The following is a 23,945-nucleotide window of genomic DNA, read 5'->3' as shown; positions in this document are numbered from 1 at the left end:
TGACCATAAAAAAAAATACACTTTATTTGTTAACAACGTGGAACATCGTCTTTCGTATTTTAATTTCATTCAACTTTCAGTCTCTGTGGGGTTTGTGTTGGCTTGTAATGGGAAACTATCTGAATCAAGATGAAGGAGTTGATGATCAAGAAGAGCAATCCAGCAAGCCAGATCCACAGGAAGGTGTTGTAGCCTTCAAACTCCAGGAAGTAGGCCGGGCCCAACCACAGACCCTGACAGTGGGGAGAAAACATACATTTCTTTAGAACAGTCAATTCTTGTTGATTCAATCAAAATATTGAAAATAAAGTTATAAAGAATAAAAGAATCTGTGAAGTTGAAGACCCTGTTTTTGATTACCATTTTAAAGCTAGTTTGATTTGATATATGTTAAGGTTCATATCTGAAGTCCTATTTAATACAACACAAATTGCAATCAGGTGAATTACCTGTCCAGCAAACCAGAGGATCAGCAGTCCCACTCCCTGTTTTAGTGACAGACTCAGGTGAGGGATGACCAGAGGGAGTAGACAAAGGTACCACAGGAAGTACTATGAAAAGGGAAAACACAGAACATTGTTAAAGGCTTTAAAGAAATCTTATTTATAAATGCATATTATTGTACACTTCACTCGCAGGCACTGTGGTTAGCCCCATGGCTGTCAAAGTGGTGCAGCAATTAACTACAAATATACACGCTTTTCTAACTTAATTGACAGTGGAATGTGTAAAAACAAAGGGTGGGACGAATAGTCTCTTGAGGACAACTTAATCTGATAATGACCGCAACACAATGCATTGTCTGATCTTTTAGACCCTGTTTTATGATGTACCTGTGAAGTGCAGACTTTGTTGAAAGAGACAAAGATGGCGGTGTGCAGGAAACAGCAGAAAGACAGGTCGGAGTGAAAGGCCCATGATGCGACCAGCAGCAGGATGAGCTGAGGCAGGAACGCTGCCAGGCCCAGCCACTGGCTCCACCCGCTGTCTGCACCAACAGAGGAGAAAATCATTTGACCAGACATAAGGCTGAGGAGAATGGCTAATAAACATACTTTTAGAGTTATAACTAATTTATTAATGGCTACAAATACCTGCGGTGAGGTAGAGCATGTAGAAATATGGAGAAAAGTTGTGTCGGATGTCCCTTCTGGTCAGATGGTACAAGTAGGTCTCATGAAGGAACTCCCATCCATACCTGACAAGAAAGGGGAGGATTATTAATAGAAGATAAGGGATGATGTGGATTATTTCGTATTTAGAAATACTTCAATCAGACTTTTGGTTCGCTGTTTCTATTACCTTCTTAAGACTTTAGGGGGAGGTTTAATATATATAAAATAGCATGACTAACAAGATATTACTGTTGTCAAATAGAAGCCAATCATCTTCAAAATAATATTGTACAAAACTAGCTGGGATAAATTACAGAAAAATCTTAATATTTACCACTCAGTATGCAGATTTAAAAACCACAGTCACAATAAGCACCTTTTTTTTACTGTGTGTAATTTGTTTGCATATCTCACATGTAATAGAAGAGTGCCGTCAGCATACAGAAAACTCCTGCTGCTACACTTGCAAAGAGAAATAGCTCCCGGTTGAGGAAGCTTCTAATAAACCGCATTAAGCTCTTCATCCCCTTTTTGTCCTCTGATCTGGTCTCTGTTGTGCGCAGGGACAGAGCAATTGGAAGAGCATATGTCACCGGGTAGATCTTCATATGGACTGACAGACCATAGAGTATGGCTCCCCACATCAGATGCCGGGCTAGAAGAGCACAGGTAAAGAATATTGGCACAAGAGCTGTGTATATTACAATCAAGCAGTATCTATATCATCAGAGCTAAGGTATTTTTGAAGCTGCAAGGCTTCCACACCCTTACCTTCCATACAGAGTAATGTCCCCAGCACCAGTGCAGCTAAGATTGACTCTGCATTCCCTCGGCTGGATACTCCAATGGGCAGTGGGTTGAGGAGCCACAGAGAACAAACACGCAGCGCAGCCTAAAAGAAAATCCCCCAAAAACACAACTTACAATTTCCAAAAAGTGTTGCATTACAGGGCAAAATGAATACTATAACATAACAAAAGTACAAAATGCTGAAAACATACCTCAGTGCCAAGACCTTTGAGAAGAAGGATTTTGTAGATGAGCAGTCCAGAGAGCACATCACATACGATGAACAGGATCTTTCCAAACACCATGCTGAGGTAGATGTTAGGGGTGAGCAGCCAGGCGAGGAGAGGGGTGTAGCGGTATGTTGATCTGTTGTAAGGGGACTGCCCCTGTGCAAAATAAGTATTAGAAACAAGAATTAAAGTATCAAAAATAATTATCTTGCAGAATGACCCCAGTCAGTGTTGTACTTTCATATTATTGGATTATTATAATAGATGGATTGACAATTAGCAATGCAGTAGGAAAAACTTCTATGACTTTTAATTGTTTTGTTGTAGCTGGAGTTTAATGTAATAATGGCTCATATTGTACAACAACTCGTAATTTATGTTATATGTAAAATCCTCATCTGCAGGGCTATAGTTGTTATTGAGTGTAAGGAAAAAAGTCATATTTCACTCTAAACATTTTTTGAATGTTATTATATATGTTTGAAGATTGAAAGGTAGTATAGTAGAAGTAGCATAGCACAATATTTGTATTATGTCAATAGAAGTATCTAAAAAGGGACATAATACTTGATAAATTAGCTTTACTTCTTAATTTTGGACGCAGTATTTTATTAATAGACTTATAACAGCTTTATCTGGCTACTGTCACAGGAGTTATGACAATGCTCTTACCTCAGTAATGAATCTTGCAGCATCTGTGAACACATGGTAGTCAATGTCAGTGTACTTCACCACCATAGTCTTATCCTGGTAGTCTCCATAAGCGACCAGGGCCAGTCGTATAACGAAGGAAGCCGTGAAAAGGACATGTTTTTCTGTTAGCTTTGTTATTAGCCGCTCCATCACCAGCAAAGCAGAGCAAACCAGATCAGCAGGCAGCACCTGGAGCTAAAGCAGCTACTCTGTCGTCTTTAAGCGGGAAAACGTTAGCCGAATTGCCCGTCTCTATCATTTCATCTTGACTTTAAAAAATAATAATGGATAACACTGCCGTCCAGCGATTTGTTTTAAATAAGCAGACTTCAAAAATTACATCCAGGAAGTTAACCGGAAGTGCCTTTCCTAACATGTTCTTCTTCTCGGACTTTTACCAACGTAGCGACGAATTAACGCCTCCTAACGTTCAGGAGTGAGATGCGTTTATTGACAACGACATCCTTTTCCCCCTGTATGGTGTATTTAACACACTAAACATGTCCCATTGCTTTTATTTTGCTGCATAATTCTATGACTACCTGCTATGAAAAATTAAAAACGGTGTGTCCAACATAGCAAGCCTTTCCTCCTGTTTCTACATGCAAAATATATTTTTTAAACCGGTCAGACATGACACTAATTTGATCTACTTGAAAATGTTATCTTCTTTTAAGAAAACCTGTTACTGTTGTACTTTTTATGACAAAGACAGCCTGTAGAAATGGGATTCCAAAAGTAGTACTGCCTCATACAGAAAGCATTATACTACAGTCAGTTTGGGTTACACATTAACAGTGTAGTGTAGTATTAGTACTTCTACAAGGACAGGTCAAACTACAGGTTTTCATCCCACATGACTGTTTCAAATCTGAGAACAATATCAATGACAACCAAGATTTGGAAACGGCACACTTTTTTATTTCATTTGTAAAACACAAGTATACATAAAAAGGACATGGATTCGACACCAGTTTAAACCCTCATGTAAGCTTTTGCTTTTTATAGAATATATTTAGAATTTGCATACGTATCTATCTGAAAATATGCTGTAATCCCATTCTTTCTTTGGTTAACTGAACATATAAAATGCTGAAAGTGTATTTTCTGTAGATAAAGTGCCAAGAATCTTGCAGAATTACGTGTTAAAAAGTATAGTTCAGGTCTGGCAGTTAAAAAATGAACAACATGGAAATTGTGATAAAGGCAATTCTTGCAAAGGGTGTTTTAGATGATATAGACTTTAGACGTGATTGGTATAGATTAAATAGGGTAAGGTGTAAGGCTGCAGCAAAAAGGGCCATACTTCCATTACAGACATAAGGTAATCAAGGTCTTAAGGCTGAAGATATTAGGTGCAAAACACAAACTGTGTACAAACCTAATAATCAGGATTAACACAGAATATTTTATTCACTCATATAAGGAATGATGGAGACCAGAAGCAACAGTTTAAAAAAATCCAACACCACTCATCGTTCTACATTATGAGGTTACACCCCCTTTAGTTGAGAACCACTGCTCTTAACTATGTAGAGCTCACTCAGGGGAGCAGTATCTGCCAGCAAAGAGGACACTCATGGAGGGGTTATGTCGGATGAAGAAGAGGAAGGGGTGGTCTGCAACGAAGCGCTCTGGCCGCATCGGGGCACATCGCAGCATCATGATCGCAGCAGTGGCAGCAGCAGCCTCAGTTCCCTCCTCGTTGACCTCCACAAAAGCCTTGTGGACAACTTTTGACAGAACCAGGTCGTTTCCAGGGGACATGCCTGTCACAGACCAGAATGAGACAAAATATTTTAAACAAATATGTCTGGTCTCATATGATGGAAATAATGTGAGTGTGAGAGGAGCAAGATCAGGTTTTTTAAATCAGAAGTGTTATTCTAATATTATCCAGGGACCATGTCTTACCTGAGAAGTCACTCATTGCCATGTCGAAGGCATCTGCCATGCCCATGCTGACCAGGACATTTTTCAGATCATACAACTCCTCCATCTTAAAACGAGGCAGCCCCACCATGACCTCAACATTATCCATCATCTCTGGACGAGTCCACTCGGTAAAGTTTTCATAGGTCAGCTGTTTCTCCAGCTGTAGGTGGACACAAAATCAATAATTAGTTTTTGTCTGTATTATTTGGGTTCCTTAATGTGTACAAGTGCATGTCCTACCTTCTCCAGACCTGTTGTACTGTCCTCTATATCCTTGGGCAAAAAGATGAGCATGCTGAGCTCCTTTCCTTTGTAAGGCATCGCAAGGATCTGTCAAACAAAAGGTTTCAAACATTATAGTAGATGCACTGGTCTGACAACCATTGTTTTTTTCGGTAGATTACAAGGAATACATACAACCATTGTCTGCTAGTTAGACACAGTTATAATCAAATAGATTGTTACCAAAACCCAATCAATTCTCTTTTTACTAAATTGTGAATCACCTGGCAGCTGGCTTCAGAGATGTAGGTGAAAGGGAACTTTGATTTCATGTTCATCATCTTCACTGGTTTGGTGCCATTCTGAATATACATTACAAATACAAATTATAATTAAATACAATTACATTTTAAAAACTCATATTCAATTGACTATTTGCTTAAAGCAGTGTTACCTTGTTGAGTCTAAACTGAGAATCCACAGTTTTGCTCTCCTCAAACTGTTTGTCCCAGTTGCCTTTGAAGTAGATGGCATTGACCAGCACCATCCTGGTCATGCTGTCCACCACTCCCTTGGCCAACAGATCCTTAATTTTACCTTGTAAACAAAATCAACACATTTGTGAAGCAATGTTAGACTACTTAAAGAATGTGTGCAGCTTTGAAAAATGGCAAGCCCAGGTGACATGTTTCAGTGTGTGTGATGCACCTTGTGTCATCTGCTCCACCCAGTTGTTGATGTTGCCTCTCGCCACTTCTGAGCTGTTCACAAAGTCCGTAGACTCCAGCTCTGCATTGTAGTGCTTCTTGGTTTTCCCTAAGAAATCCTAGAATCAACACCATCAAATTTACTAATTCTGATCACCGAAACAAAAATCTCTTTTCTTAACTTAAGCAAATGGAACATATCACAATCACTGTTTTACTTGCTCATATACTGGCTACTCCCTCATCATTCTTTCTTACAAAGCTCACAGATTCCTATGTGGGCCTCTCATTTTCTCCAGCCTAATCATTTGTAAACAGAACCATACCTATTCATAAAGATGGGCACACACACACATGCTGAAACGCACTCACCTCAACAAACTTGTAGGACTGCTCCCCGTACAGCCTGTTGGCGACACTGAGGGCAAACGGAGCGTTTTCCCTGTTCAGCTCTGACAGCAGTTCAGCGAAGCTCGTATGGACCTCATCCTGCAAGCCCTTGGTTTTCAGGCACTGTGGAGAAAGTAGACAAGTGTTACAGAGATGCATTAAGCATGTGATGGATAGGTCTATTATAAACGGTATAAGACTAGTTATCTTGCCTATGAGATAAGAGAGAAAATAAAGCAAGTTTAACAGGCAAATTGCAGATTTTTGTTGCTTTGTTCTACTCATTTTCATACATTGTGTTAAATGATTGTTGATTACTAGAGTATGCAGTCACTCACCTGACAGACCCTTTATTGTATATATTGTGTATATATATATATCTGAGAACAACTTAATCATTTACAAAGGTTAAAAATATAACAAGGCAAAAATTGACATGGGGAAAAAAGAAACACACCTTAAACACTGACTTTAAAAAGCCTTGAAACCCCAGCCCAAGCTTTGACGAGCCTTTCCAGACACATTCACATAAAGAGATCCCTCCACCATGTTGTTATTTACATTGTTACATGCAGAGAAAACTTTCCAAACCCTTTAGTCGACTGAAATCAGGATGGTATGTGTTGGTGTCCATACAAATTCCGTATAATTAATTTTGACATTTGGTGTTTCCCACATACAGGAGTGTTCTCTGAGTAATACACTAGAATAAGGCATGTATACAAAATGTAATCGTTTTATTTGTTTGTACTCTTCTAAAGAATTTGTGTCTAGTGTTGGTTTTTAGCAGCTGGTTGTAGGAGATAAGAAACATGACTACATTCCTGAGTATTATGTAACACTTTGGAGTTTTGAGCTGTTGGAACATCAACCTTCAGTTAACAAAAGACAACTAAAGCATCTGTTTTGTATTGTTCTTGTTTTTCTAAATTCAGTTGGATACGGCAGCACATTGCAGCAAAGAAGTGTAAAAAATAGCATCTTGAACCACCCGCTCTTCCCCTGCACCATATGACACCAGACCGTAAGTAAAATGCCCTTAAAATGTTAGTTCTTCATTCCTTTACTCTTGGCTTTGTTACCATCTTCCGCAGATATGGTGGCAGCATGGCGTTGACTTTCTGCTGCTGCTCCATTCCCATTTGCATTTGCTCTCCTCCACAATGCCGCGACTTATCTGCCTCAGTAAAGCAGAGCACCTATGGGTGGTAGTGTTCACTGTTGAGTTAGACACTGTGTCCTTTGGTCTGGAAAACAACGCTTTTATATCTGCCGAGCAGTGATGTGTGGGCTGAGTAGTATTCAACAAAGCTAGGAAAGTTCATTACCCTTCCAACGGGAAGCTGGATGAAAGATGATACCAAGTAAATAAATTGCTAAAACAGAAGTGAGGATTTTTTGTTGTTGCAACTGAGATAAACCCCTCTCAAGCATAAAGAAATCGAGAGATGATTGTAGTTATATAATACATCAGAATATACAGGTTTTACACAGTCCAAACACCATCTTCAAACTATTGACCTATGTATTTACATTCCTTTCCTACATACATTTCCCGAATGATTTTGACTTGAAAATAGGTAAATGTAATTGCATTGGCATCTTTTTGTCTTCTATCTCCATGTATTGATGAGTAGAGGTCGTAAAGGGTAACCACACCCAACAATATTGTCAGGGTGAACTCATTACACCCTGTTTGTGGAAGGAGAATCGCCCCATGGACGGCTGTGGGGATGTGCCCGACAAAATCACTGGTTTGGGAACCACTGGATTACATACATTTAACAAGATAGTTGTAAAGCACAAGTGATACTGCACTTCCAGAAATATATTAAGAAAACGTTATTTAAATAACTGTAACAGTCTTAATTGACCGACCAGTATATTATACTGGTTTTCATTTTATATCTTTTTTACTTTTGAGTTGGTTTGAGTAATAACGGTTGTCATGAAGATAAATGACAAATTGGGTTGTGTCATTGCTGGCACACACACATTGATATGGTTTACACAACTAGTTTCTTTTGTAACTGGCTGCCAGGAAGAAAGTCTTGCAGCAACCACATGTTACTCTCACCTCTGTTCTTCTTGATTCATGCAGAAACACAGAGCCACTCTCTGTCATTGAGCAGTCATGCATGCACACACAGGTGTATCACCTGGACTCATAACACAGGAACCTTATTTGATAAGCCATCAATCACATCAATGTCCCAGACAATGATAAATCATAATAATAAATAACCGTATCCATGTGGCTTTCACCTTGCTCTTACCAGAAGAAACATGTACTGTCGGCTTTATTTTGAAGCCCTGCCTTTCCCACATACCCATGATTCCACCAACCCAGAGTCCTCTAGGTGTGGCTTTGGCAATTCTTTAGAAAAATCTCACAAAAGGTTCTTGTTTGACATAATTCCTTCGAAACGTTGAGCTTCTGCTGCTACAGAATGCCACTGTGTGAAGGCTTTCTTTCTTTCACGGTGTAAAGGTATACATCAGTATACATTTTTCCATTAAACAAAGTATATTTCTGAAAACCGTTGCACTAAGCTTTGACAATGCTTTTGGGTCTCATACTTTTTAATAACCTAGTAGGAATTCCTTCTTTATTGGATGTATCTACATTGAAAATGGCAGAGCGAAAGTCATTTTAGATTTTTTGGGAATACACTTTTTTTTTTTTCCATATAAAAAGGAACGCAAATATTCTTTCAGCCGGCATTTATTGAGCAACTCCCTTTGAGGATTACTCAGTAAACATAACCTAACGATAAGGTGTACAGATAACTTAACCTATATCTTTATTGCCCTTAATGTACACTTCCATGTTACCTTTCACGTACCTATGGCAACACAACAAAGAGCCACCCCTCATAAAACCTAGTCAGAGTCTGAACAGAATCGTTTTTTTTGTCATTCCTGCTGACACTGTAAGAAAAAACTTGTGAATCATAGAGACTGACGGCCGACACCCTGCCCTTCATTCCTGTCAATTTCCCCACCCCCCCTCCATCTTTTTTAGTTTCAAACAATGCTGGGCTAACTGTAAGGTCAGTTAAAAGACACAGTTTGTGGTGGTTTAATCGGATGCAATTACAGCAGATGTTGCTTTACAACTTTACAAAATGACACCAAGCGAGGTGCACCGACCTCTTACTTTTCAGAAACTATTTTTTTTTGGCTGTGTCTATACGTGTACTGTACCTCTGACATCTGTGTGGATGTGTTGCCCCTGGTCCCCAGCATCACCATAGCCAGGGCTGAGGAGATGCTGAAGGGGGAGTAGAAGACATTCGCGGCATTGTCGTTATCGCCTAGCTGTTTGAGCAAAGCCAGAGCGAAGGTGGTGTTGGCCTTGGATAGAGGGGTTGGTGATGCCATGGTGTCTGATGGAAGAAAGAACAAAGGAAAGTGTGTTAATATACCTGATAGACCTAAAGACAATTAAATGAAAACCGGTTAGATGCAGTCTTTAGTTCAGAAAGGATTTGAGAGACTAAGCAGGATTAATTCAATATATCTTTTAAAACAATTGGTTGATTTACCGTGATCTGGGCTCATTTTAACAATTGGGAAAGTGGAGGATTGGGAATTATCATTGATAGCTTTTCTTGTAAAATAACCTCATCCTATGTATGCACATTCACAAATGGATAGAAAAATATATTTAAAACATATTACATAATCACAACATTTACACTACTTCGACATAATGATTACAATTGCTCTAACATGGCAACAAAAACTATTTATAATGCTACATTAAGACACTTTCTGTAACATTATAATTAGATTACACAGTACTTTGATCTATTCATAACGCCATATTTCTTTCACCTGCAATCAGTAACACCTGTCCTGTTTAACCTGTCTGGTAACACTGTTAAGAATCAATGTGTTTGTAGCCTGGATCAACTTACTGCTGTACACAAACCAAATAAATAAATTCGCCCCGTCACAAACTAAACGAAATTAATTTCCAACTTACTGTTAGACACTTTTCTGATAGACTTCGAGTGTTCAGGAGTCTTTCCGTCACAGGAAGTCTTGTGTTTGAAGCTTCAGTTTTTATTATTTACAGGTTAGCTGACACGCCCCGAAATCCTTCCTGTCAGATGAGCTTCCGCATTCTCATATGTCATTGTACGGAGGCCGAAAGGACAAAACGAGCTTTCATTCGCTTTTTTTCTTAGCTCAAATAAAACGGCAGAGGTGGGAAAGTACTCAAATCTTTTAATTAAAAGTAGAAGTACCAGAGTTTATGAATACTTTTTTTACAAGTAAAAGTCCTGCAATGAAAATGTTACTCAAGTAAAAGTACAAAAGTATTGGCATCTAAATATTAGACATGGTATAAGTCCCAAAAAGTACTCATTATGCAGATTGGCCCATTCAGAATCATATGTATTATATGTTTTGATAATAATTATTAATGTATTAAAGTGTTATCAAAGCTGGTAAAGGTGCAGCTAGTTTGAATGACTGTGTGCAGGGTAGCTTCTGGATTTACTCCAGGTGTAACTAAAGTCTGATTTAAGAGTTGATTATATTTCACATCATTAATCCACATCTGTAACGCAACTAAAGATATGATATGAATGTAGTGGATTAAAAGTACACGATTTACCTCTGAAATGTAGTGGGGTAAAAAGTACAACGTAGCAACAAATTGAAATACTCAAGTAAAGTACCTCGAAATTGTAATTAAATACAGTACTTGACTAAATGTACTTAGTTACTTTACACCACTGGCAAACGGTTATGACTAATTATTATTATTTTTGTCACTGTCGAAATTAACCAAAACGAAAAAGTAAAAATAAACAAATATCACTGGGGAAAGAAACAACCTTCAGCAACATAGGTTCAATAATTTGGACTGAGGTAGTATTTAACATTACTACTGATAAGATTCAACCAGTTTGAGAGAAAATACACACATAATGTAATTGTGTTTCATTCAACTATATTTGGAGTGTGTATTCAATTTCCAATACATTCTGTTAGCTCTAGGGCCTGCATACATTTAATTTGAGTGATGAAAGGTGAATAATAACAGTGTTCCACCAGATGGCGCTCATGTCAGGATTTCTTGATCATGACAGCATTGATAGAGTGGGATTAAGATTACCAATGTCTTACAAAAATTGCCATAATTGACTGCAAACAAAGAGATCTCAAAATGTTTTAAGGCTACTTCAAAAATCGGTACAGTAATTAAGTCAGCCAAGGCCTACAACAAAAAAACAGTATGCAATTACACACCTTTTTATAAACATTTGTATTAGTTTGAACCCATTTTAAATGCATTATAAACTGCAGGTTTGCTTATTCTGTTATTTTCTGTCTTTATTTGTTTCACCGATTGAGCTATAGTGACCGAGCCCTCACTTTGCAGTATTGTAAAACAAGGATTCATAAGATTAAACAAAAAATGAGAATAATTCATACAACACAATTGACACATTTTGAAAATGTCATAATTTGAAAGACATTCAGATTGCATAGAGACAAAGGAAACTTTATTTCATACTAGATTACAGTACAAAATTATTCATATTGGTTTATAAATGAAGAGAATCACATTTCAGATTTTGTGAAATCATTGAAACACCTTTTTTTTTTTAAGAGACAGATAAATGGATCAGACAATGAATGGAATGTGAGGGTGCAGTGCGTAGGACGTGGATCTCAGAGAAAGAGAATGTGGGCAGGATGGCAAACAGAAAATAATAATGAGTAAGATGTAACTGACGTTACTTGGTTGTACCCGGGGGGGGCCATTTATCTTGATCTGCAGGACATGCAGCGCTCACTCAGGGGAGCTGTATCGGCCGGCAAAGAGGATGCTCATGGAGGGGTTGTGTCGGATGAAGAAGAGGAAGGGGTGGTCTGCGTGGAACTCAGGCGGAAATTGCACTGAGGTTACTGAAATGACTCCAGCAGTGGCAGCAGCAGCCTCAGTTCCCTCCTCGTTGACATCCACAAAAGCCTTGTGGACGACTGCTGACAGGACCAGGTCGTTTGCCTTGGACATGCCTGTCAGCAGAGGAACAATTATTTATGATGCAAGCTTGATAAGTAATACAGGTGTTTTGAAGAACCAATGTATGTCTTCAGGCTTGTTTGCATTTCAAATGCAACCTTTTGGCGTTTGTTCAGTTCAACTCTTGCTATAATGATGCAGTTATGTTATATTTCTTACCAGAATAGTCACTCATCGTGACATCAAAAGCGTCCATCATGCCCATGCTGATCAGGATGTCTTTCAAGCTATACGACTCCTCCATCTTGAATCGAGGCAGCCTCACGTTCACCTTAGTTTTACCCATCATGTCTGAGCGAGTCCACTCCACAAATTTCTCATAGGTCAGCTCCTTCTCCAGCTAGTGTGGAGACAATATCATTTATTAGTGTGCCAGTTTGTGCATTTGTTTACGGTATGTGTCTGTGTTCTACCCATAGACTGGTTCTACCTTCTCAAGGCCCGTTGTCTCGTCCTTGATCTCATTGGGCAGGAAGATCAGCATGCTGAGGTCTTTCCCTTTATAAGGCATCTCCAGGATCTGTGCAGACACATTCCAATTTTCATTTCAAGGTAATCTGATCAACAAACTGTTAAAAGTATGGAAAGTCTACTCTACTATACATACATTTGGAATATGGTAAATCTATATTTGATTGAAATCTGTTTGGAAATGACTAATATCATATTGCATTGCAGGCAAAAAGGCATTACAAAACCAATAATGTTCAACAAAGAAATGGACATTACCTGGCAGTTGGCCTCGCGAATTGAGGAGAGACCAAATTTACTGGTCTGTTCCATCATCTTCACCGATTTAGTGTCATTCTAAAGAAAGCAGCAAACACAACAAGTTATTTTCCTGAGTTATCATGTTTAATTCATGGAAGATATAGCAGAACGGCTAATTTCTTAAAAAAAAATTCTATCTGAAACATTTCATGCTAAATTGTTCCCCTCAGACAAACACCCTGGGAATGTTTGGGCTCAAGAGTGATGGAAAAAGTACTCCGATCTTGTGAACAGGTATCAGTAGGAATACAGCAGTGGAGAAATAAACAAGTACAAGTAAAAGTTGTACAAAAGTATTAGCATCAAATTAGGGCACTATAAGTACAAATATTCTTGTAGAATAGCTGATTTCAGAATAATTTATATTTTATTATTGGAAAATTATATATTTGTGAAAAAGGCAAATTAAAGCCATTACTCTCCCTTTTGTTGTTTTCTGTTTGTTCCCTATTAAATAATTATAGCTCCTGTTTGTATTAATTTGATCGGAGTACAACGAATAAATAACTTCAGAGTTGATCAAGAATATCTGATTTATGTTGCTTCCCTTACCCTTAGCGAGCTGGGTTGCAACAAGCTTTAATTCGAAACATCACTTTGAAGCTGTATCCATAGCTTTGTAACGTGTTACCTTGTTCATTTTAAACGGAGCATCAACAGTAGAATACTTCTTGAACTGTGTCTCCCATTTCCCTTTGAAGTAGATGGCGTTGACCAGCACCAACGTGGTCAGGCTACCCACCACACCCTTGGCAAGCAGATTCTTAATTTTATCTGGTGAACAAAAGAATAAAAATACATTAAGACAGACGACCACTGTTATCACCAAAAGCTATCATTTCTTATCTACTGACGCGCTCAAATGTAGGCTACTATGAGCTCTACCTTGAGTCTGATCCTCCACCCATTTGTTGATGTTGACCCTGGCTGCTTCTGCGCTGGCTTTGAAGTCCACAGACTCCAGATCAGCGCCGTAGTGCTTTTTGGTTTCTGCTAAGAAATGCTGGAATGATAAACAGCATATTTAAATGCTCGCATCGCAACTGTTAACTTGCATGTAACCATTGCACAAAGAAGAAACACTTTAAGAGATACTATATCATTTGCATGATTTCTAATTGAATATACCATGGTTTTGTTAATTCTGTATTTGGAGATAAAACCAAGATAAGTGGAACTGATCATGAAATAGTTGTAGGGAGTACTTTTACTGCATGCCACATTTCTCAACAGTGTTAATCGAAACATGTAATAACACTGGTGACTCTAATTATAGGGCAAGGATCCAGGTTGATGGAAATTAGGTTGCACATTAACAGGTTTTCTTTCTGACCAATAACAAATTAATGCAGAGCAAAAAGCACAAACACACCTCAACAAACTGGTAGGACTGCTCTCCGTAAAGCCTGTTGGCAAGGCTGAGGGCATACGGAGCGTCGTCCTTGATGAGCTTACTCATTAGTTTGGAGAAGCTTGCGTGGACATCCTCTTCATCATTCTGAGGTGGCAGGAACTGCAAACAGCCAGATAGGATTAGCATGTTACAAAAACAACACTGACACAGAGACAGATAAAAGAAAACCTTGTATTATGTATCATAATCTTGTATGGATCATCGGCCTTGTGATCAGCTTGGCTGTTAAATAATGAGAATAAACACCAAAATCATTGTTAGCCCTGATTATCAATGCTACAATTACTGTACATACTGTGGAATACTGAGGCAGCCATTACCATAGGAGAACATTAAAGCTTTAAGCACCTTTTTTAAAGCGATTCATTGAACATGAATCCGTGCTCTAGGCCAAAATCTACAGGTGTGTTTCAGGGTCTTTTTTTTATTTGGCATAATGCTACTGTATGGCTTTCTTTAGCATGGAATGCTGTCCTTAAAGCCAATGATTTTTGAGTCATTGTTATAAACATTTAATGTAATTAGAATGACATTGGACAAAACCTCCAGAATCTGGGAGATTTCGGAAGTTTAACTTTTCCTTATTATACCTACAGCACCTTTTGAAAGAATCTGAAAAATGGAATCAACAGACCAAACGGAAACGTAACACCAATAGAATAAAGTTCAGTCTAATTTACCCTTATCGTTATTAACGCCTTTAATTTGGCTTTGTTCCCACCTTGCGCACACACTCCGGCAGAATGGTGGACTGATGCATCTGCGACTGCATCTGCGACTGCATTGTCTCTGCTCCTGTCTGCTCTGGTTGCCCTTTCTCAGTAAAACGCAGGACCTGGGGGGGGGGGGGGGGGGGGGGGGGCACATTCGTATCTCATAAGTTGGATCGGTGTTAAGTTACATTTTGTCAGTGTGACAATACAGTTTGATGCACAGGTAAACAAAGACACAGCTTGTAGAAGCACTCTGGTGTCTGGCCTAAGGACATACACATTAAGTCACATGCACATTTTCTTCTGTATAATTGATGACTCCAGGCAGAATTACGACCCTGCTGAAAGAGTAAGATAATTGCATTTAAAACATCACCAATGAAGAGGAACAGAAGGATTGCCAGCTAAATGAACTAGTGAGTAAGAAAAGTTATTGACAACTAAAGCTTCAACTAAATAGTAAATAGTATTTCTCTCTGAAATGTAAGTAAGGTCATAGTATAAACAGCAGAAAATGTAAATACAGTAAAGTAAGTATAAAATTGTACTTCAGTATGGTATTTGATTAAATGTACTAGCCTAAATGACTTTACACCACTGACATGACACCATACACATTTGTGATTGGTATAAATGTGCTTTCTCACTTATGTTTTATCGTTTTAACTATTTTTTAAAATGTGTATTTGAGTTGTATAAATTGAAAATAATCCTAATTAATTTAACACACTATTCCTCTACCTGTCAACCAAGGCAGGATGAAATATATCCCTGCCCTTTTTCTAACTGCTGCTGGGAGACAAATAATTAATTGCATGTGCAGGCACTTTCTCATGCCATACCCCACAAGAAATCCAGAACAAAACCTTCTGTCACCTCTCATATCATTCTTAATTAAATAAAAGGCATCTTTCAATCAATGTTAAAAACATCAGAGTAGATCGTTTTTTTTCCGAATAAAACCTGTGCACGTGACAGAGCTTGATATCCAAACCCACACCTCACGATGGCATAAAGATTGCGAAATTCCAGCCCCATCAGCAACTCACCTTAAATTACATGCCTGTTGATACACTTAAAATGGGTGTGGTACCCTGAGAACTGGACCGTTTTATTTTTCAGTGTACGTGCGTATTTAGGTGTGTGTCTACCTCTGACATCTGTGAGGATGTGTTGCCCCCGGTCCCCAGCATCACCATAGCCAGGGCTGAAGAGATGCTGAAGGGGGAGTAGAAGATATTTGCGGTCTTGTCGGCATCACTGAGCTTTTTGAAAAGGTCCAGAGCGAAGGTGGTGTTGGCCTTGGATATCTTGGATGGGGGTGATGTCGCCATTGTGTCTGATACAGAGCAGAACATAAATCACTGCATTATAAACTGTAGCATACCTCTGTTAGGGTTGGGCAAAGGTAGGACCCAAATGCAGACTTCAAAAAGGAAAAAGGTCTATAAACAAAAGGCGAGCTTTATTCCAAAGCCGATGAGCACAAAAACAAGGCATGAAAAAACATAGATAGCACAAGGTAGCGAATACAAACAAAACTGACCGTGACTGACATGGAGGGAGACAGGAAACACCAACAATGAACCGACAAGGCACACAGGGGAAGACAAGACTAAATACAGAGAGGGGTAATCACAAGACAAGACACAGCTGGGGTAAGGGAGGCAGAAACACAAGGGCAACAGGTGAACACAATCAGACACAACAGGGAAACTAACGACAGGAAGGCAAACACAGGAAGAAGGAACAGAGAAGACACAAGGAGGAAAACATTTCAAAACAAAGGTGGAAAATGAAAACATAAATACAAAACCGTAACAACCTCTATGTGAATAAATTGCATTTACCCTTTTAGCCCGTTATGCTGAGACACAAATAGCTTTAAAAAATGTTTAATAGTCTTGGTAGTGATTGGTTGTCTTTTTTTCAACAACAAGTAGAGGTGATATTTGTTATTTTTATAAATGATTGCACTTTTAATATCTTCCTAACTTATATCGTCCTTTTGTTAAATCTATGTATTAGGCCTCTTTGTTTGATTTGCCAGGTCTTCAGTATTTGTAGGTTTTAAAATGTTAGCACCTTGCAATATACTCTTCTGAATTTCTCCATTATTTATGTTCCGAAACCTTGTCACTAATCAGTAAATATAAATCCAGTTATTTACTTAATCAGAAGGGAAAAGGCATGGAACTCAGTTACTGTAAATCACACAGATATTGCATCATTGCCTTTGGAAACCAGGTGAAAAAGGAATTACTGTAAATCAAGAACTGTTAGTTAAATTAAACCTGGTTAACTCCTGGTATCCTTTACGAGCATTATCAACAAAATCAACAACATGAAATGGCAATAAGGTGCATCAACTTACTGACAGAGGCTCTTCTTCAGCGAACAGGTGATGTGGAATGGTTCAGTTTAAGAAAAACTAGTTTGAGTTGTCACATTCCAAGATGTGTCGAGATTACACCAATCACTGAAGGACACACCCACCCATGTGATGTTTTGGGTAAATGACGTGTGTCAATTGTAAGAGTTTGCTAATCAAACACTCAACAGAACCATAAATGGATGAATGGATGCTCATACATTCAAACTGTTCTATGTTGTGTTTGAGAGGTAGAGTTGGGCATTATTTGGCATCAAAGACAAAGGTCTGTTTGTCATTTATTCCCCATGTGCAATACAAGGAGACCATTACTAAAGATTTATAAAGACCTTTTTTTTTAAATGTTTTTATTTTTCACATAATGTTTGGTTACTTTTGTGGTGTGGCTTATAAAATAAGATAAGAAGTACTTTATTGATCCCAATTTGGGACATTTCTGCAAAATACAAGGCTTCCATCAGCTCTTATTGGAATGCTTATTTTTGGTAGTCAATAAGTCAGCCAAGGCCTCAACAAAACACTTTAGGAAATTAAAAACATATAATTTGAAGATTTTTAGGACAGAGGAACTGTACCTGCGTTGGCCTTCTTATAGAGAGGGATCATACTAGGAAAAGGACCTCTACAATGATTTTATTTGTTTGAGCCCAGAAATATGAACTGCAGACTACCTTTGCTTAGATTTATCCTCTCATGATTTATTTCCACTGATTGTGCTATAATGACCTAGCCCTCATTTCACAAAACAATATGACGAAAACAAAAATATGACAAAAGACTCTTTATTCGGTTTCTTCCTTCTCATAATGTCAACACTTTACATAATTGATATATTCTCTCTAGATAAAGACGAGAACGCCATGATTTGTAAGACATTCAGATTGCATAAACAGAAGTAAGACCATTTTATTTCATACTCAATTACAGGAAAATATTAATCTTATACATTTTGGTCAATATATGGACAGAAGAACTAATGACATTTTAGACCAAATTTGTTATTAAGACCGTGGGAAACAATTGCTAAACGTTCCACTTGTGACAGATGAATGAATAATATAATGAATGGAATGAGAAAATAGGACGTGGATCACAGAGAAGGAGAATCAAACATTACCAGCACACATAGCTAGGAATCAAAGAGCAGCCACGGGGCCATGACTCAAATACACAACACATGATTTAATGTGGTCTCTGTTACATGTCAAGTGTCTTTGTGCACTTCACATCAACATTATCACAACCCCAGAACACACTTTCATAACTGTTAAAAAAAGTCAGCGGCATCTCTAACATCTGAGTGGATCTGCACACTTGAATCACTCCAGTGTATCTATGTCAAGATGCTGTAAAAAAATTATGTGCTGGAAAGGGGAACAAGTTTGTGTTAACTTCCTAAAAAGAAACCCAGTCACATTGACTTGTGATGTGTCAGCATAGGGACAATGGTGTACTGTAATCTGTACTGCAGGACATACAGCAGCGCTCACTCAGGGGAGCAGTATCGGCCAGCAAAGAGAACGCTTTTGGTGACATTGTGTCGGATGAAAAAGAGGAAGGGGTGGTCAGCGATGAACGTAACCGGAACCAATAAAGCGCGTTCTGTTAGCACGACAGCAGTGGCAGCAGCAGCCTCAGTTCCCTCCTCGTTGACCTCAACAAAAGCCTTGTGGATGACTTTTGACACTACCAGGTCATTTGCTGGGGACATGCCTGTCAGCAGAGGAGAAATGATTTATGATGCAAGCTTTATAAGTAATACAGGCAATGTTGTGTTTTATAGAACTCCTTTTTGGCTTTTGAAAGACATCCTTGTATTTATTTCTGCATGGAAAAGTGTTACTCTTTTATTTGTCTGTTTAGAAATGTTGTGCTCTTAAAATAATGATGCTGTTTATATATACAGTATATATATTTATGGAAAACGTCTCACCTGAAAAGTCACTCATCCTGACATCAAAAGCGTCCACCATGCCCATGCTGATCAGGATGTCTTTCAAGTCACACGACTCCTCCATCTTGAATCGAGGCAGCCTCACCTCCACCTCAGTTTCACTCATCATGTCTGGGCGAGTCCACTCCACAAATGTCTCATAGGTCAGCTCCTTCTCCAGCTAGTGTGGAGACAATATCATTTATTAGTGTGCCAGTTTGTGCATTTGTTAACTGTATGTGTCGGTGTTCTACCCATAGACTGGTTCTACCTTTTCAAGGCCCGTTGTCTCGTCCTCGATCTCATTGGGCAGGAAGATGAGCATGCTGAGGTCTTTCCCTTTATAAGGCATCTCAAGGATCTGTCAAAACATTCAATTTTTCATTTTGAATCTAATCACCAAATTGTTAAAGGTATGGAATTGTGCTTAACATACATAAATCTATTGTTTTTTTTAACCATTATCATGTATATTACCTGGCAGTTGAACTCGGTAATGGAGGTGATAAGAAATGTACTTTTCTCTTGCATCATCTTCACCGATTTGGAGTCATTCTAAGGAAAGCAGCAAACACAACAAGCACTTTTCCTTTTGAGTGATCGTCCCATCATACGAAAATATTAGCTTTCAATTGTCCCATAGGGTACTAAAAGTCAAAGTATTCAATCTGCAGAATTGCTCATTTCAGAATCATATATCCATCATATTCCAATCAAAGTCCATTTGATCTGAGTACCATCAATAAATAACTTTAAAAAATACCAAGAACATCTGGTTTATGTTGCTTTCCCTACTCCTAACAAACTGGGTTGCAATTAGATTAGAAATATGGTCAGGTTAACTGCTAAATCATTTCCAAAAGACCAGAAACCACCCAGTTTTTCTGCAGTGTTACCTTGTTCATTTTAAACGGAGCATCAACAGTCGAATCCTTCTTGAACTGTTTGTCCCATTTCCCTTTGAAGTAGATGGCGTTGACCAGCACCAACCTGGTCATGTTGTCCACCACACCCTCAGCAAGCACATCCTTAATTTTACCTGGTGAACAGTAAGGAAAGAAGATATCATCGTTAAGGCAGCTACAGTAGCAATGTTTACAGCCAAATTACATTTTTGATCCACCTTTACAGCATTTAAATATAAAATCTGAAAACAAAAAGGTAGGCAAAAAAAAAATGTGCAAGTGTATGAGTTATTGTGAGCTGTACCTTGCGTCTGCCCCTCGACCCAGCTGTTGATGTTGACCCTGACTGCTTCTGCGCTGGCTTTGAAGTCCACAGACTCCAGTTCAGCGCTGTAGTACTTTTTGGTTTCTTCTAAGAAACGCTGGAATGATAAACAGCACATTTTAAGACTCATTATGCTTTGAACTTGAATTAAGAAATACTTGAAAGAATAGTATATAATTTGCATGAGTTTTATACAAGTATGATACATCTGGCTATCCCGGATTTGCAACTAAAAACGTTAGTGAAGGATCACAAAGGAATACACCCACCTCAACAAACTGGTAGGACTGCTCCCCGTAAAGCCTGTTGGCGAGGCTGAGGGCATACGGAGCGTCGTCCTTGATGAGCTCACTCAGAAGTTTGGAGAAGTCTGCGTGGATCTCCTCTTCATCTTTCTCAGGCTTCAGGCACTGCAAATCAGCCAGAGAAGAAGTTCCATAAACACAGTGAACCAGTGATAGATAAAAGACAACCTCCATGTATAATGCGGATCATTGGCCTTTTGAACAGCTTACCTGTTTAATGATTAGAACAGACACAAAAATAATTTGCCCTTGTTACCAATGCTACAGTTACTGTATGTTGATTATTAAGGTAACCATTACCAAAGGAGAACATTAAAGCTTTAAGCACCTTTAAATGTTATTTATTGTTCATGAATCCATACTGTAGGCCAAATTGTAGTCAATTTTATTTTATTTAAGATAACGGTAGTGTATTTTTTGTCTGTGTCCTAGCATGGAACACGGCCTTGTTAATTTTAGGGTCATTGTCCTCAACATTTTATGTAATTCGACTGATTTCAGGCAACACCTTGCATGATTCGGATGTGTCAGAAGTTGAATTTTTCCCGATTAGGCCCACAGCACCTTTTTGAAATGAATAAAATGCAAAGACAGTCCATCCAAAAAACCTAACACCATTAGCATACTTTTTAAGCATTTTCACAGACAATGACCCACTGTTTTGTTATTTCACTGTCTCTTGTTCATTGTGGACCAAATACTATTTAGGATTAAAGGCTTTTGTTTCTGTAGAGATCGTAACATTTTCCATCTACTGCATCTACTTGTTTTTCAGTTTTGAGCTTCACATTACACTTCCAAATTATAGATTTCTAATGACATTTTTAAAGATGCATCAAAGCATATCAAATCATCAGTGGGGAAATAAGTGTGAAATACTTTGGAACACAAATCTTCGATCACCTCAACAGACAACCTAATCGAGCCTTATAATTAATAGTATATTTTCATTTGGCTTTGTTACCTTGCGCAGATACTGTGGCAGTCTGCTGGTCTTCTGCATCTGCTCCTGTATCTGCATCCGCATCTGCATCTGCGACTGCATTGGGGACTGCAATGATGTTGTCTCTGCTCCTAACTCCTTTGGTTTCTGGGTCTCAGTAAAACACAGGACCTGGGGTGGGGGGGGGGGGGCAAACGGAAGTTTTTCTAACCAGGTGGATCAATGTAAGAAGAGCAGTGTTACAGGGCAGTTCATTGCACAGGTTACCAATACCAAGGCTTGCAAAAGCACTCTCTAGTGGCTGGATTATGAAAATAAACTCTTATGTTGAGTCATCAAGGCATGCATCCACATGCACGTTTTCGTCTGCCAGACTGATGACTCTCAGGCAGGATTACAACAAAATCCCTCCAAGTAATATTCCATTGTGAACTCATAAACGGTCAACACCCTACATCATATCATAACTGTGAAGCTGCCCCTTGCTTTAGCTGTTTCTTTTCATGGCCCTATATTCATCAGGCTGAATTGTTTTTCCATAAAAAACAAAGAAAGGTATAATTTGTCTAATACAGGGGGCCAAGTTTGCATTCCATCCCATAAAATACATTTGCCATAAAATAAAATGATAGGGGGAACACTTTTCCAACTCACACATCTATTTTTCCTGTATCTAAGTTATGTTACAGCACTGATATAATAAGTTGGTGTAAATGTGCTTTGGTTTGCGATGCATCAAAGTTATACTTCATAGTTTTTATCATTTTTAGATGTGTATTTGAGTTTTATAAATGGAAAATATTCGTATCTAACTCAATTAAGTACTCCTCTCCCTGTAACCCAAGGCACGATTAAACCGATCCCTGCCCCTTCTTACTGTTGCTGGGAGACAGAAAGAGTTATTATTGCATGTGCAGTCACTTTCTCTACCACACCCTGACTCTGCAAGTTATCCCAGTAGGAATTCACCTCATATCAACTCTCATATCATTCTTTGTCTAAAAACAAGTCCTTATACCAATGCTTTTAACATTGATTGGAGAATGAATTTTCTTTTATTAAGAATAAAACCTGTGCACATGATGAAGCTTATAACCCAAACCCAGGCCTATTTTTCTTCATACAATAATACGATTGCGAAATTCCAACACCATCATCAACCCACTTGTAACGACATTTGAATGCGTGCCTGTAGAAACACTTCCAAATGGGTGTGTTAGCACGAGAACTAAAATATGTTGCTGTTCATTTTCACAATGTGAGTTTAAGTGTGTGTGTATACTGTACCTCTGACATCTGTGCAGATGTTTTGCACCTGGTCCCCAGCATCACCATAGCCAGGGCTGAAGAGATGCTGAAGGGGGAGTAGAAGATATTTGCGGTCTTGTCGGCATCACTGAGCTTTTTGAATAGGTCCAGAGCGAAGGTGGTGTTGGCTTTGGATATCTTGGATGGGGCTGATGTCTCCATTGTGCCTGATACAGAGAAGAAAATAAATCATTGCATTATACACTGTAGCATACCTTTCTGTGAATAATTGCACTTACCTGTTTAGATAAGGTTAAGCCATTATGTGAAATAAGCTTTAAATAAAAGTTTAAATTGATATGAATCAGTCTTTTTTAGCCTGATAAGAGGTAAGAGTTGCCAACTTTATAATTTGTGTATGTTATCCATTTTTAGCTGCTTTGCAATTGTGTTTTATTTTACAGCTCGGCACCGTTACTCAAAAATGCTCTCCCTTCCCCAGACGTGCAGACAAATCTCTATAGTTCCAAATCCTATTTCAAAATCTTGTCACTCACCGGTAAATATAAATCATATTAGGTACTTGAAAATCCCCAAGATATTGCATTAATAGTCTACGCCTATTGCCTTTGGGAACCAGGTGAAAAGGGAATGCTGTAAATCAGGAACTGTTAGTGGCATTAACCTGGTTGACCGCTGTTATCCTTTACAATCATTTTCAACTAAATCAACAAAATTAAATTGCAAAAAGGAACATCAACTTACTGACAGAGGTTCTTCTTCAGGGGATCAAGTTGTGTGGAATGATTCACTTTAAGAAAGATTAGTTTGAGCCGTCTGTGTAATTTTTTTATATGACACACCCA

General features: G+C 38.5%; 3 protein-coding genes across 3 annotated transcripts; all 3 read right to left on the bottom strand.

Moving 5' to 3' along the window:
* Positions 1-3,188, bottom strand: pigm (phosphatidylinositol glycan anchor biosynthesis, class M). Its single transcript, XM_034132551.1, has 8 exons — positions 2,807-3,188; positions 2,117-2,290; positions 1,887-2,007; positions 1,530-1,770; positions 1,095-1,198; positions 834-988; positions 450-551; positions 1-233 (listed from the first exon to the last, which is right to left on the bottom strand). Exons 1-8 carry the CDS (start codon positions 2,975-2,977, stop codon positions 66-68), a joined length of 1,236 nt encoding a protein of 411 aa, XP_033988442.1. The 5' UTR covers positions 2,978-3,188; the 3' UTR covers positions 1-65.
* A 538-nt stretch (positions 3,189-3,726) lies between these two features.
* On the bottom strand, positions 3,727-16,403 carry LOC117483919. Its single transcript, XM_034132263.1, has 19 exons — positions 16,180-16,403; positions 15,037-15,150; positions 14,274-14,414; positions 13,787-13,904; positions 13,533-13,675; positions 12,860-12,937; positions 12,561-12,650; positions 12,290-12,470; positions 11,901-12,123; positions 10,073-10,143; positions 9,289-9,470; positions 7,164-7,280; positions 6,064-6,204; positions 5,693-5,810; positions 5,439-5,581; positions 5,269-5,346; positions 5,003-5,092; positions 4,742-4,922; positions 3,727-4,596 (listed from the first exon to the last, which is right to left on the bottom strand). The coding sequence occupies exons 1-19, from the start codon at positions 16,384-16,386 to the stop codon at positions 4,367-4,369; spliced, it is 2,646 nt and encodes an 881-aa protein (XP_033988154.1). The 5' UTR covers positions 16,387-16,403; the 3' UTR covers positions 3,727-4,366.
* Positions 16,404-18,188: 1,785 nt separating this feature from the next.
* LOC117484158 (leukocyte elastase inhibitor-like) lies at positions 18,189-23,915 on the bottom strand. Its single transcript, XM_034132642.1, has 10 exons — positions 23,845-23,915; positions 23,119-23,306; positions 21,853-22,002; positions 20,853-20,993; positions 20,563-20,680; positions 20,250-20,392; positions 19,831-19,908; positions 19,625-19,714; positions 19,354-19,534; positions 18,189-19,133 (listed from the first exon to the last, which is right to left on the bottom strand). The coding sequence occupies exons 2-10, from the start codon at positions 23,299-23,301 to the stop codon at positions 18,907-18,909; spliced, it is 1,311 nt and encodes a 436-aa protein (XP_033988533.1). The 5' UTR covers positions 23,302-23,306; positions 23,845-23,915; the 3' UTR covers positions 18,189-18,906.
* Positions 23,916-23,945: the final 30 nt, after the last annotated feature.

The sequence above is a fragment of the Trematomus bernacchii genome, unplaced genomic scaffold (genome assembly GCF_902827165.1).
Source record: "Trematomus bernacchii unplaced genomic scaffold, fTreBer1.1, whole genome shotgun sequence".
Lineage (NCBI taxonomy): Eukaryota > Metazoa > Chordata > Actinopteri > Perciformes > Nototheniidae > Trematomus > Trematomus bernacchii.
Note: the sequence above shows the minus strand (reverse complement) of the source record. Positions and strands in the feature narration are given on the sequence as shown.